The sequence below is a fragment of the Chinchilla lanigera genome, unplaced genomic scaffold, assembly GCF_000276665.1.
Source record: "Chinchilla lanigera isolate Chin_1 unplaced genomic scaffold, ChiLan1.0 scaffold00093, whole genome shotgun sequence".
NCBI lineage: Eukaryota > Metazoa > Chordata > Mammalia > Rodentia > Chinchillidae > Chinchilla > Chinchilla lanigera.
This window is the reverse complement of record NW_004955494.1, coordinates 608,152-622,290: the sequence shown is the minus strand read 5'-3', so window position 1 is coordinate 622,290 and position 14,139 is coordinate 608,152. Positions and strand designations below refer to the sequence as shown.

Sequence of the window (14,139 nt, the reverse complement as noted above, 5' to 3'; positions counted from 1 at the left end):
GAGAGATAACCTCTTTAACAAGCAGGGCTGAAAAACTTGCTTACAGCTGCAGAAGATTAATTCCAAAATATATATCTCACCAAGCACTAAAGTTAAATGAAAATAAAGCAAAGATCTATATATTAAAACAGAAACAATCTGCTGGAAGATAAAAATAATAAAACTCTTGAAAAGATAGCTGTACACAAGGACTTTTTGAAGAGAGTCCCAATTTCACAAGAAATAACATCAAAATCAATAAATGAGATTCTATCAAATTAAAATAAAGCTTCTGCACAACAAAGAGAATAACAGAGTGAAAAGGCTACATTCAGAATGGGAAAAATATTTGCCTGCTACTCCTTAAGAAGAGGAGTAATATTTAGAACTTAGAAAGGACTCAAAGAAATAGACCCCCCAAATAGAAGACTGAATGAAAAAAAAACGGTCAACTGAAATAAATACACATTTCTCAAAAGAAGAAGTACAAATGGCCAATAAATACATAAAAAAATTTTCAGCATTTCTGGCCACTAGAGGAACATAAATTAAAACAACACTCAGATTTTATCTCATTTTAGAAAGAATGGCTATCATCAAGAAATCTATTAACAAACCCAAGAGAGAACACAAGGAGAAAGAAACCATTCTACATTTCTGATAGGAATATAAACCAGTACAATCCCTGTAAAAATCAGCATGAGGATTCCTCAAAATCCTACAACTAGAAATTCCGCTTGACTCAGCTATTTCTCTTTTAGACATCTTCCCAAAAGAGTTAAAGACATCACTTTATAGTGACATATGTTTATAGCAACCTAACTCATAACAGCTAAATCTTGGAAGAAGCTAGATGTCCATAAACAGATGAATGGATTAAAAAAATGTGGTGTTTATACACAATGGAGTAATACTCTGCCATAAAGAGGGACAAATTGGAGTCAGTTGTAGGAAAACAGATATACAATGAGACAATAAGATTAAGTGAAGTGTGTCACACACACCAGCTTACACATTGCATGGTTTCTTTTATATGAAAAACCTGAAGTATAAGTAATTGAAAGAGTAAAATAAAAGATGGATAATAGAATACAGGGAGGTAGGTCTTTGCAGTTGATAAGGGGACCAAGATAAAGAGGGAAGATGGGAGGGAGTGTAAAGAGAAGTAAAAACTTTTAAAATATGATATGTTCATGTACCAACTCTCTCTAATGAATGTAATTATTATATGAATTCAAAATATTAAACTTGTTTTAACAATCTCACCTTTCTATCAATGCCTCACATAGACTGTAGTTTACTGCTGCTAATCGGTAAACTGAGATGTGAATACATGTTGTAGATGGAAGGAATAAAGGAATTGGGGGAGGGGAGGGTACATAGTGATTGGCCCAGGGTCCCATTCTCTGTCCAGTGCCACCATGGTCCTCTTGATCCCAACACTCTTGCATGGCAAACCGTGCAGCCACCTTGACAAACCTCAGTCAACAAGCATTTGGCTAAGCACGCTGCAGAAGGCCTTCCGGTGAGGGAGCACTCTCCAGCTGTCTACCCAGGCTTCCTCCCGCCTCACCCTCCCCACAGCGTCACTCTCCGGCGTGCAGTGGAGCCTCAGTGCCTGATGCACTGTGCAGTCCCTGGCAGGGGGTGGTGGAGGTTCCTGTGTGAGCAGCCGATGGTGGGCTGTGGGCAGAGCACAAGGTGTCCCGTGGGTGCAGCATCCATGGTGTCAGTTCCTGAGCCACTCTGGTCTCTTGCCTTCCCAGGATCTCACCATTCACAGATGCCGCTGTGACATAGCAGAAGGCTGAGTCAACTTGGCAAGCCACTTAGCATCTCTGAGCCCCCATTTTCTCTTCTGTTAAAAGCTCCCCCAATCAGGATTAATGAATTGGAAAGAATGATAACTTCCCATCAGAACAGACCCTCCTGAACTACACTTGGAAACTGCTTTAAGCACGAGTCTCCTCTTTCTCTAACTGATACAGTCTAACCGAAACCTACTGGTTAGCTTCCGGAGGGTGGGCTGGCTGGGATTAAGGGAACACACACTATTTTATCTGGACATTTATGCAGTGCAAGCTACCCAATTATGTCTCACAATTTTGCCTTTCCTCATAAGGCAAGACAACAAGCCAGAAGTAGCTGCGTCTCCTACTGCTGGAAGAAGGGGAAATAGCCCCTTTCCCCACTTCAGGCTCTCAGGATCTACTGATTGTCATCATTTAGATAAATTCCTTCCTTCTAACCCATTCCTCCAGCATTATGTGAAATTCCCACAGTTTCATTCCTAAAAACCAAGCCTCTAAATTGTTAGGGAGCTATAAGTCAAAAGGGTAACGGCTGATTTCTTATATTCTGCCCAAAAAGAAGATATTTGGAAGGCTAGTGGGACTTTTGGATTTATTAAAAGGAATTTCCCCCTGATCCCTACCCATAAATATTTTCATCCTCTAGGCATTATCAAGATTAGCCAAATTAAAACCACCCCAAACCCTGTCACAGCACTACGGAGACCTTCTGTGGCAAATGTAAAAACCACTACATTTACTTTGCAGTAGCAATGGGGCCAGGATTATATGATCTACAACCAAACACAAAGAGAGCCTCAGGATTCTTAAGATGCACGTATCCATCTTGTCAAGAGATGATACAAAAATGTAGAGAAAGATTTAGCAGAGCTGATAAAGGACCAAATGAGCATCCCTACCTTTGTACGTCATTGATTTTACCAGAAACAACCTATTCTTCCTTAAGGCCTCTCCCCACTAAAAAATACATTTGTTTTTAGACATGGCTAATAAGACAATGAGATGAGACAATGCATGGAAACAGGTATTCTTTCTCTAGTTCTTCCTAAATCCCAAGAACATGCTTGCATGAAGTCAGCAGTGGAAGGAAGCAGAGGCTGTGTCTGTGAGGTCCTACTTGGCCAAGAATGGAACTCATATTTCTCTACTTTGTCTACTTCCATGACACACCTGAGATTTGTACACACAATCTGATTTTCATAACAATGAAAATGGAAGAGAAGATTTAGGGTTTTCTAGGGTATGCAACAACTCATCCTGAGGACACACCATTGTTTTAGAGAAAGACTAATCTCTGAGGAACTGACAGCAGCATTTCACTGCATTACAGAGGCTTTCTTTGACTTTCTCATTCCGGACAGTGAAGATGAAAGGGTTCAGGAAAGGGGTCAACACAGAAGCCAGCAGTGACGCTACCCTGTTGTGCTCAGCTGGCCTGTGTTTGCTTGGGCTCCACGTAGAGAAACAAGCAGCTGCCGTAGCCGATCACAACAAATGTGAAGTGAGTGGAACAGGTGGAGAAGGCTTTCCTCTGGCCGGAGGCTGAGGGGACCTTGAGGATGGTGGAAATGATGAAGGTATAGGAGACAATTGTAGGGATCAGAGAACCAATGACAATAAAAACAGCCATTAAAAAAAGGATGAATTCTGTGAAGAAAGCCTCATCCCATGAAAATCTGAGTAATTATCCTCAGTCACAGTAAAAATGGCTTAATAGATTTGATTTGCAGAAAGTAAACTGAAAGGTGGCATAGACTGGCTAGATTTCACAAAGGAATCCAAAAGCCCATGACATGATGACCACCCAAATGCAGGTGCAGTTGTTCATAATGATGTTGTTCCTCAAAGTATTACACATAGCTACGTAATGGTCCATAGCCATCGCTGCAAGCAATGCAAACTCAGTGGTCCCCAGAGCGAGGTACAGGGAGAGTTGGGCAACACATCCACTCAGAGATAGTGCCTGGGTTTCCATGAGCAGCAGACCCCAAAGCATCACAGCAACAATTACAGATGTGGTCAGGATCTCCAGGAAGGAGAGATGGCCGAGGAAGAAATACACGGGAGACTGCAGACGTTTATCAACACAGACAATTGTGATGATCACTGTGTTTCCCAGGAGTGTCACTGAATAAAAGAAAAAGAATATAATAAAAATAGTGTGATGCAGTTCTTGAGACCCAGGGAAGCCCAGAAGGCAGAATTCAGTGGCACTAGAGCGGTTGTCCATTGCTTAGCTGTTACTTCAGCTCTTCAAGAAACCTGGGGATCCAAAGGGAGTTAGCTTTATTCCATACGGTCCTCCTCTCAAGACAGAAAGAAGAGAGATTAGGATGAGGAACTATTTCCAACCTGGTTGTTAAGTAGCATGCCCTGTTTTGTGTGTTCTGCATACAGCCTAGCTAAGTATTATCATCTTGATCTGTAAATGAGGCTTTCAGTTCATGTGGAGCTAGTTCCTTAGCATGAGTAAAGATACCTTGTTTTCTGTCATAGTGAGGAAAATGCTCCTGTCCTCTTCCCCACTAAATGTTCCTTGTCTTAGGGGTAAAGGCTAAGACCTTCCATATAGGTAAATTTGAGGCTGTGTCAAGCAGGACTTCTGGTGCTTGGTTTGTCCTATGTCCTCCTAAACTGAAGCACCAGAACATGTGAAAGAATTCTAGTTATTGTGCAGAGGCTGGAACTTTGACCCCCAGTGCTTAATATTATGGCAGTGCACAAACTCCCCTTGGGGCATCAGTAAGGAAGCTGGGGCTCTGGGACCAACATCCTTGTTGTTCCTGGATCTTAAAATCTCCGTATTATGGAGCAGCAATATCCCCACATGAGAACTCTGGGTCATGGGATAATTTCCCAAAGCAGATCTCTTCTTCTCTAACTCCAGTTCCCCTTGAAGCACAGGGAGGTAGGGAAGACAGTAGCTGGAACAGTCAAGGATTAGACCTGAGGTGGTCGCCGCTAGGTGCCTGCATCCCACGCTCACCTGACCCCATCACTCATGTGTCTTCTCTCCAGAGGACTCTTCCCCAGCACCATACCAAAGCAAGAGAGCACGCTGGTTGCTGGACTTCAGTTCTCCCAGTAGCGCTTGCTACTACCTGGTAGCACATGACTAATGGTTGATTTCATTCCTTTGCTTAATACTAAACAAATGTAGTCATGAACTAAACAAACAAAAATCCTTGAACTGCGGAATTTAACAAAGGCTAATACACACACACACACACACACACACACACACACACACACGAAAAGTAAATATAATACCTAATAAATGAGTTCATTAATCAATTCATAGAGAGAAAATAAAGCAAAGAAGAGATTTATGACATTTAATTCATTTATATTTCACCTGTGACATTGTTAGGTAAATTCTATGAGAGAAAGTACATCTTCTTCACACTTGTATTCTAAGACTGGGATATTTCTCTATATATATTTGTGAGAATATATATTTATATTTATATTTTATATTTAAATATAAATTTCTTTCCTGAACCAAAGAAGTAGTGCTGAAAAATTTTGGTAGGTCATGAATGCATAGAGGTATGATACATGATTGAATGAGATTGAATGTTCCAGCCAGGTCCACAAAGGTCCAGCCCTCTGCTCTACTCTCCTTGGCTATTCTTAGTATGTCAGATTACCACTTTCTTTCTTCCCTTCCTCTTCCAGTGCAACCCTGTCAGTTTCTCTGTGGCTATTTTACTGATAAAAAATCAGGACTCATGAACGGAGTAAGCTTAGTGTTCTGGTTTCCCACAACTAGAGATAACCATCACTAGATGAAGAAAAATGAGAAAGAAGAATGTTTACTATTTGAGTCATTTATGGGAAAATGGATGCACTTTAAGTCACATGCTAAGTGCAATAAGTCAGAAACAGTGAGTTAAATATGACATGGTTTCTTTTATATGGGAAATCTAAAGTATACAGAATTTAAAAGGCAAAATAAAAAATAAAACAGGAAATGGAAAGATAGACTTTGTGTAGATAGGAAGGAGGTCTGGCGATGGTAGAAGTGGGGAGGAGGGGAGAGAAAGGGGAAGTAAAGAGGATCAAGATGCAGCATGTGAATGTCTTTATTACATACCACAAACACATATGAACATTTTAAAATTATGTATTCACATCTGCCTTAGTTACTTTTTCCTCACTGAGACAAAGTACCTGACACCTAAAGTTAAAGGGGGAAAGATTTATTTAGCTCACAGTTTGTAGAGGTTTCAGTCCATCAATTGCTGGCTCCAAGGCAGGCTGGCATAGCAGAGGGGCATTGCAAAGGAGAAACAGTTCATGATAGGCAGCAGGTAGCAAAGCAAGCAGGAGAGGTGTAACACAAGCCTTTTTCTGTCCCTTATATTGTATCTAGGCTACCAGGATTAGGGCAGTGCCAAGGAAACTAGTGGACGGACTTAGTAATCATTCACTCTTAATGCTAGCACCCTTAAATCTAGCACCCTCAGTTCTAACATTGTACCATGAATCAGTTACACACTCTAGATTTAGCCATTTCTGAAAAAGCCCCAGCTATGATTGTATTTTACTTTTGGGGGACATTTCAATACAACCTACAACAACATCATCCAAAAAAAGGAGGAAGAGGAAGGTCACTAATGTTAGAGAGTTGTGTGTGTCCAGTGTCGGGCAGTGCACTGCTAAAGGGTTCCTGTGCTATCCTGGAGGGACTTAGGACTGAGCTGGTCCACTCTGCTGCTCCCTTATCCTCTCCCAGCTCCAGTATCCTGATTCTAGAAGACGACCAGGCCCTGAACTGCCCAGCCTGAGCCCTCCTACTCACTCCTTTAAAAAGGAGAACTCTTGAGAAGAGACTCATTGCTATGGAGGGGCTTCACCACCGATTGTCTTGGGGCCCAGCTGAGGCCATGTTCTGTCTGGTGAGTACTGGGTCATGCAAGATGCTGCTGTGCCTACTCATTGTATAAAGGAAGCTGTCCTCATGGAAGAGTTTTGGAAGAAGCCCAGTAATAACTGTGTTCTGTAGAGTTGGGGTTCTCTAGCTCTCTTTCCATTTATCCCCATTCCTTTTTCCCAAGGAGACTTTGTCCCTGAGATACCACTTCTTAATTAGCTCACATTCAGGGAGTCCCTAAGCAATCAGTTTGAAGAGAGCAGATAAAAGACTTAGTTATTTCCTCTTTTGGCCAATTAAGTTGTAGAACTTTTGAAAGTTTTCACATAGTGAGAAAGTTCAAAAGCTTCTCAATCAGGGAATTTTTAACTCCAAGGCTCCTAACTTCTTGAAGATCTCAAGTCTAGATTTCTGAGTGTATCCTACTCTGAGCTGTTCATCTTCTCTGCTCTTCATCACAGGCTCTTCTGTGGAATCCTTTTGCTCTTTACAGCCCAAACCAGCTCCTTTCTCCAAGGGACACCACAATTGGTCTGTAAAACATGGACCCGCATGCCCTGAAACCAGAATGTAGGTCTCAGTCCTCCACCATAAATCACCCAGGAAACCTGAGCAAGGAGCTACCTTTGCAAGCTTGAAGAACTGGTGAAATGGAAATCAGAAACCTGCTCCTCGCTGGAGAAGATAAGGAAAGTAAAAATTATAAAATGTTTTTCTGGCTTGGGTTTTCACTTTAGGCATACCTGTCAAATCTGAGACTGCCACCTGGTAACTAAGGATATAAATTAGGAATAATCTCCTTTCCTAATTTTTAAATTTGCCTCAGCTTAAGCAGTTTGCCATTGAATTTTATCATTTTCTAAGCATTCATATTTTTAAAGAGAATTCTGTGAAAATCTGTTTTACAAACTTTCCTAACTCAGAACCATATGAAATATACCTTCTTGTATGAACACATACTGTCCCATCTCTTTTTTTCCTTCAATAATATTCCACTATATAGATGTCTTTTGTTATTATCTCATCCTCTCTTTACCACATTTAGAAGTTCTTTCCATTTTCATTACGAAAAATGATGTTATAAGTTTTCTTAGACATTTGTAAGGGCATACTTAATGAATAAACTTTTAAAGTTGGAGTTTCCACGTTAAGATATTGATGCACTGAAGCTATTGCTCTTTATGCACTAAATAGCACCTCATATAATTATTATGACTGCACAAAAGAGAGCTCTTCTTTTCCTATCTTATGTTGAACTAGAGGAATAAAATTTTGTTTTCATTTTTTTTTTATTTTTTATTTTTATTTTTTGGTTTTTCTCTGGTACCAGGAACCGAACTCATGACCTTGCGCTTGCCAGGCAGGTGCTTTGCCACTGAGCTAAATCCCCAGCCCCTTGTTTTCATTTTAAATTGAAAAGAACAGAATACAACACCTTAAAAGTGAAGTTCATTAATAAATCTGAAAAAATGGAAAATTTTTTGAAAGATAAATATTACCCAAATTGACTGAAAAATAAATACAACTGAACATGCCTAAATATGTTAAATAAATTCACTTCAGAGTTTAAAACCTTTACACAGAAAACTCATATCCGGTCCAGATGGCTTCATGGGTTTATTCCATCAAATATTAAAGAAAGCAATAACACCAGTCTTGCACAAAATCTTCTACAAAGTTAATTGAGAAGAAGGGAGCACTTCTTACTTCATTTTGAGACCAGAATCTTCTTGACACCTGATATATCAAGAGGCTGAGTCTATAAACCAGTGTCTCTTATGAACATAAGTGCAAAATTTATTTTTTAAGAAGGATCATGACTATATATTGATATTCAAAGATGGATACATCAACAGATGGTTCTTCTGGTCATATCTGAAGGTGCTTCTCAGCAACAAATCTTATTACAATTTCAGAGTTTGTAAAACACAGAGTAAAAAAGATGTCATAATCCTGTGGACTCCCATGGTGGACCCCCAATTTTTCCTTTTTTTAAAAAATTAGAATGTTTGTAATACAAAAGAATGATATTCATTTTGGGCAATTGGAATATATACAAGTTACAGGAATTCTTGTTTCTTCCACTTCCTCCGTTCTCCTTCCTTTTGCCCACACATCCCAAATCCCTTTTCCTCTCCATAAAGTCTACCTACCTGTTTTTTATCTTTTATTTTCTCTTTAAATTATCTCTATTTTAAGTTTCTCTTATAAGAGAAACTATGCAATATGTAACTGTCTGTATTTGATTTATTTCACTAAGCATTAATTTTCCTATAAGTGCATCAAATTTATTCTGTAATACGGCTGAGTATTACTCTATTGTATATGCAGAGTCCACCAAAAAAGAAAAAAGGTATACATCAACGTGATGGTTAAATGGTCGATTGTCAGTTTGGGTGGGAACACCCAGCTGAGTTGAGTGAACATGGTTCTGCATGTAGAAGGCCCACTTAAGGAGCCCGGTTGTCAGAACGGTATAAATGGAGAAAAGGAGGGAAGGATTTCATGCTAATTTTCCTTGGAAGAGCTTCATTCTAGCTGCTTTTCTTCAGAGGGGCTTCAGTTGCTCTCTTCAGCTGAGCTCTAGTCTTCACCTTTGCCAAGGATAGCTGCTATTCTCTTTGGAGAAGCTCTGGTCTTCACTTTCACCCTGAACATCATCTCATGCTTTTCAGCACAGATTCTTCTGCTTCCAGCACCAACCTTTGGGCTTTCAGGCTCAGACCCTTAACTCTTCCGTGGTAGATTCCTCAGCCTCCTGATATGAATTCATAAGGGACATAGCTGTGGGCTCCAGGCCTTCAGCGGGATTCTTTGACTCTCTAGCACCCAGACAGATCTCTTGCACTCTTCTGTATTTGACTCTGAGTGGATATCATCAACTAATCTTGTAAATTTCTGTGTCCTGCATTACATCTGTTTCTTTTGCAAATACTGACCTCAACAGTCAGGAAAAGAAAAGCTTGCGTATGTATTTTAATACTAAATTTATTGAGGCATCATGAGATGAATACAAGTTACCTTTGGCCTCTACAGTTACAAGAGGTGCTCCAAATGATGGCCATTATCTTCCAGACATTTTTAGTTGATGAACTGTTGAAGTGTGCATACTTCTTTTGGCAGACTCTTATACAGCACATTTTCTTTAACCATTTGTCTGTTGATGGACATTTAGACCACTGCCAAGATTTAGCTGTTATGAGTTCTGCTGCTACAAACATAAGTATGTGTGTATCAGTATAATATGATGTCTTTAACTCTTTCAGGAAGTTACCTAGAAGAGGCATATGGGTCAAATGGAATGTCTATTTTTAGGTTTTTTTTAAAAATCTCCATACTCATTTCCATAGTAGTTGTACTAGTTTATAGTCCCATCAATAATGTACCAGGGTTTCTTTTACCCAAAACCTTTCTAGCATTTCTTGTGTTTTAAATTCCTGATGGAAGCCATTCATTCTGAAGTAAAATGAATTCTCAACGCTGTCTGATTTTCATTTTGCTATTGCTAAAGATGCTGAGCAATTTTTCATATACTTACAGGCCATATTTAGTATTTTTTCTTTGGACAAATGTTTATTCATCTCAATTGCCCAGTTTTCTTAGGCTTTTTATTTGGGAGGGTGGGTCTGTTTTTGAGCTCATTGTATATTCTAGATATTAGTCATCTGAGCTCGTTGTATATTCTAGATATTAGTCATCTATCAGAGAAGTAGCTGGCAAAAAATGTTTCCATTCTGTAGGTTGTCACTCTTCACTCTAATGTTTCTTTTGCTGTGCACTAGCTTTTCAGTTTGACATTATCCCATTTGATTCTTTTATTCCTCATGCAATTGGAGTTCTATTTGAGAAGCCCTTGTCTATGCCTGTATCTTCAAGAGCTTTACCTATTTTACCTAGTTGAAGATTAGGTTTTTCTCTCTAGGTCTTTGATCCATTTTGATTTGATTTTAATACTGAATGAAAGGTTTAGTTCTAGACTTATGCATGTGGATAACCAGTTTCCCCTGCAGTATTTGTTAAAGAAACTATTTTTCTTTTCTTTAGCATATGTTTTTGGTCCCCCTGTCAAAGATCAAACAGCTGAAGGTGTCTGTGGTTGTTTCTACATTCCTGATTCTGTTCCATGGTCAACATGTCTGATTTTTTGCCAGTACAATGCTGTTTTTATCACTATAGCTTTAAAATTTAGCTTGAAACCTGTGATCGTGATGCCATCTGCTTTTCTCTTGATGATCAGGAATGCTTTGGCTGTTCTGAGCTATTCTGAGCTAAAATTTATATAAACTTTAGGAATATTTCTTACATTTCTGTGAAGAATACTTTTGGTTTTTTTGTCTGGGAATGTACTCCATCTCTGTATCATTTTTGGTATCATGGCCTTTTGACAATATTGGTTCTGCCATTCTTAGAACAGGAAATGTTCCATTTTCTAATATCCCCTTTGATCTCTTTATTCAGAGTACTAAAGTTTTCATCGTAGGGTTTTTACTTCCTTCATTAGATTAATTCTTCAGTATTTAATTTTTTGAAGTTAGTGTAAATGGAATTATTTTCCTGATTTCTTCTCAGTGGCTTCATTGTTGATATACAGTAATGCTACTGATCTTTGTGTGTTTATTTTGTATCCTGCTACTTTGTTGAATTTGTTTATTAATTCTGAGAGTCTTCTGGTGGAGGTTTTTGTGGGTCTTCTATGTAAAGGATCATGTCACCTGCAAATAAAGATAGCTTGAGCTTTTCCTTTACTATATCTGTCCCTTTTATTTTTCTCTTGCTTGACTGTTCGGCTAAAATTGTAAGTACTATACTGAACAGGAGTGGTTATAGTGGACAACTTTTTTTTTTTTTGGTTTTTCTCCGGTACCAGGAACCAAACTCACGACCTTGTGCTTGCCAGGCAGGCGCTTTGCCGCTGAGCTAAATCCCCAGCCCCTATAGTGGACAACTTTGACTAGGTCCTAATTAAAGGAATTGTTTTTAGTTTTTTTCCCATTTATTACAATGTTGTCAGTGGGTTTGTCATTAGGCCCTTCTGTATCTATTTTCATCATTTTTTATCATGAATAGATATCAATGGCTTCTTCTAGATCTATTGATATGATCTATTGATATGATATGGAGTTTTTATTCTTGCTTCTGTTCATGTGATTTGTTACCATTTCTTATTTACATATGTTGAACCATTCTTGCATCACTGGGATGAAGCCAACTTGGTCATGATGCGTAGTCTTTTCAATGATTTCTTGAATTCTGTTTGCCAGTGTCTTGTGTAAGATTTTTTGCATGTACACTTCTTAAAGAAACAGTTCTGTAGTTTTCTTTTTCTTGTTAAATTCCTGTCCAGCTTTGGTATCTGGGTATTGCTAGCTTCCAGGAATAAGCTGAGTAGTGTTTCTTCTCTTTCAATTTCATGGGGAAGTTTGAAGAGTATTGATCTTTGATCTTCCCTGATGTTCTAGTAAGAGTTTATAATGAATCTACTGTGTTCTGGACTTCTCTTTGTTGGTAGGGTTTTATTACTGCCCTTATTTTATTGTCTACTATTAATGTATTCAGGCATTTATATCTTCTTGGTTCAATTATGGTAATTCATATGTCTTGAAATTTCTCAGTTTCCTCTACGTTCTCCAATTTATCTGAACATAAGTTTCTGAAATAGTTCCTCATAATCCTCTGTATTTGGGCATTGTCCATTGTAATTTTGCCTTTTTTCATAACTAATTTCATTCTTACAAGTTTTTCCTTTCTTTTTTTTTTTTTGATAATTTTGGCTAAGCATTTCTCATCTTGTTTATCTTTTGAAGAACTGTTTTACTCACTAATACTTTGTGTTTTTCTTTTTAGTTTCAATATCATCAATTTCCTCTGATCTTTATAATTTTTTTTCTTGGACCAGTTTTGGGTTTGAATTCTTTTTTATATTAAAGAAAAAAAAAAAAACAATGAAACAAAATTTTTAGAACCCTGAGCTGCATCATTAGGTTATTTATTTGGGATCACTCTCCCTATAACATGGCTGGTGGAATGGATCCCTCGTGAGCACCAAAGTGTGTGGCTTTTAGAAAGCAACACTGTAAGTGGGAGGGCATAGAGCTTTGCGATGTTTGAAGTACGAGTGGAGGAGTGCACCCATACCACTCTAGTGGTTCTTCTCCACCCCAGGACCATACCAATCTCACTTGCTACACACCTTGCCCTGTTTCTGGATCCCTATTCAGAATTAAGCCTTATTTCTTTCTGTCCTAGGGACTCATTGGTCCCAATTCAATTGCCGCCCTCTGGCTCTAATCAGAGAGCTCTTGTTCTTGTGAATGACTTGGCTGCTGCACTCTATTTCCAAGGGGGAAGGAACCTGGGATATTAGGACATTGGGCAGCGGATGCTCAGCTAGGCATGGATCACAGTCGCACGGGCAAAGATCACAGCCGCCTGGTCTCAGGTCATGCTGAGCTGTTTCATGCAGTTTCTTCCTTCTCCTCTCAACTTCTTTCCTCAGAAAGTTAATTTCTCAAAAAGGCATATTCACTGGAGCTGAGCTACAAGGAGTGATAGGACTGAGAAAAGACCCTACTTCTTCCTCTAGAATCCCTTGATTCTGGCTATTATTTGTTCCCCTAAATGTCCTCTCTGAAAAGGAAAGTAGATATCTCCCATCAGTAGTCTACAATACTGAGAACACAATTCTTATCAGTTCAACATCTTTGGTAAAGCAAAAAATTTCAAGTTACCATAAGGTCATGAATAAGCCATTGAAATTAGACCAGGAAACCCAAACACTAATTCCTTTCCACATTTATCGCTGTGTGATAAACAGTGTGTGCTCTCACTGCCGCCCTGGTTTGTATTTATCATCTGAAAAAACAAGGCTCTGATGCACACGAGAGGTGATTTTTGTTCCACCTCTACCTTTCCCAAAGTCAAGAAATAGAAGGAGAGTTAGTCCTTGGGGCTTCCTAATGGAGGACCAAGCCTCTCAATCTCTATCAAAGACTGTCCTCCCCCAGTTACTCTGTGTCAGAATCAGCTCTCTGAAGATAACATCTCTGGCTGTTAGAGCCCACAACAGAACCAGTGCATAAATTATCCTAGATTATCGATTACATGGGTAAGTTCAATTGTCTCATGAACATCCTTTAGGTCCAAGGCGTCCCATGTCTTTGACTTTCCCACATAACCACACTGGGGACAGAGATGAAATAAGGAGTCATCAGGGCCCAGAGAAAGGAAAAATCCTTTTGGTGCCAATAGATAGGGTTATTATCCTTTTACATATTATGTTAATTATATATATATATATATATTTAGGATGAGAGATCAAAGGTTCCTGCTTCTTGCATCTACTTTCTATAGTGTAGAGAGTGTTGTTTTCAGCAGGACTTGATATGTGGGTCTCTACTCACCCTGTAGTTGGCTGGGGCAACTCCTAAGAACCCTGGTGACTGAGAAACTCCAAGACTGAAGTTTACTGACAAA

General features: G+C 39.0%; 1 protein-coding gene across 1 annotated transcript; it reads right to left on the bottom strand.

The window, feature by feature from the left end:
- Positions 1-3,077: 3,077 nt before the first annotated feature.
- LOC102029408 (olfactory receptor 9A2) lies at positions 3,078-4,020 on the bottom strand. The gene is given in 2 exon segments (XM_013504929.1): positions 3,078-3,221; positions 3,223-4,020. Coding segments are annotated over 2 exon segments (942 nt in total).
- Between the last annotated feature and the right edge of the window lie 10,119 nt (positions 4,021-14,139).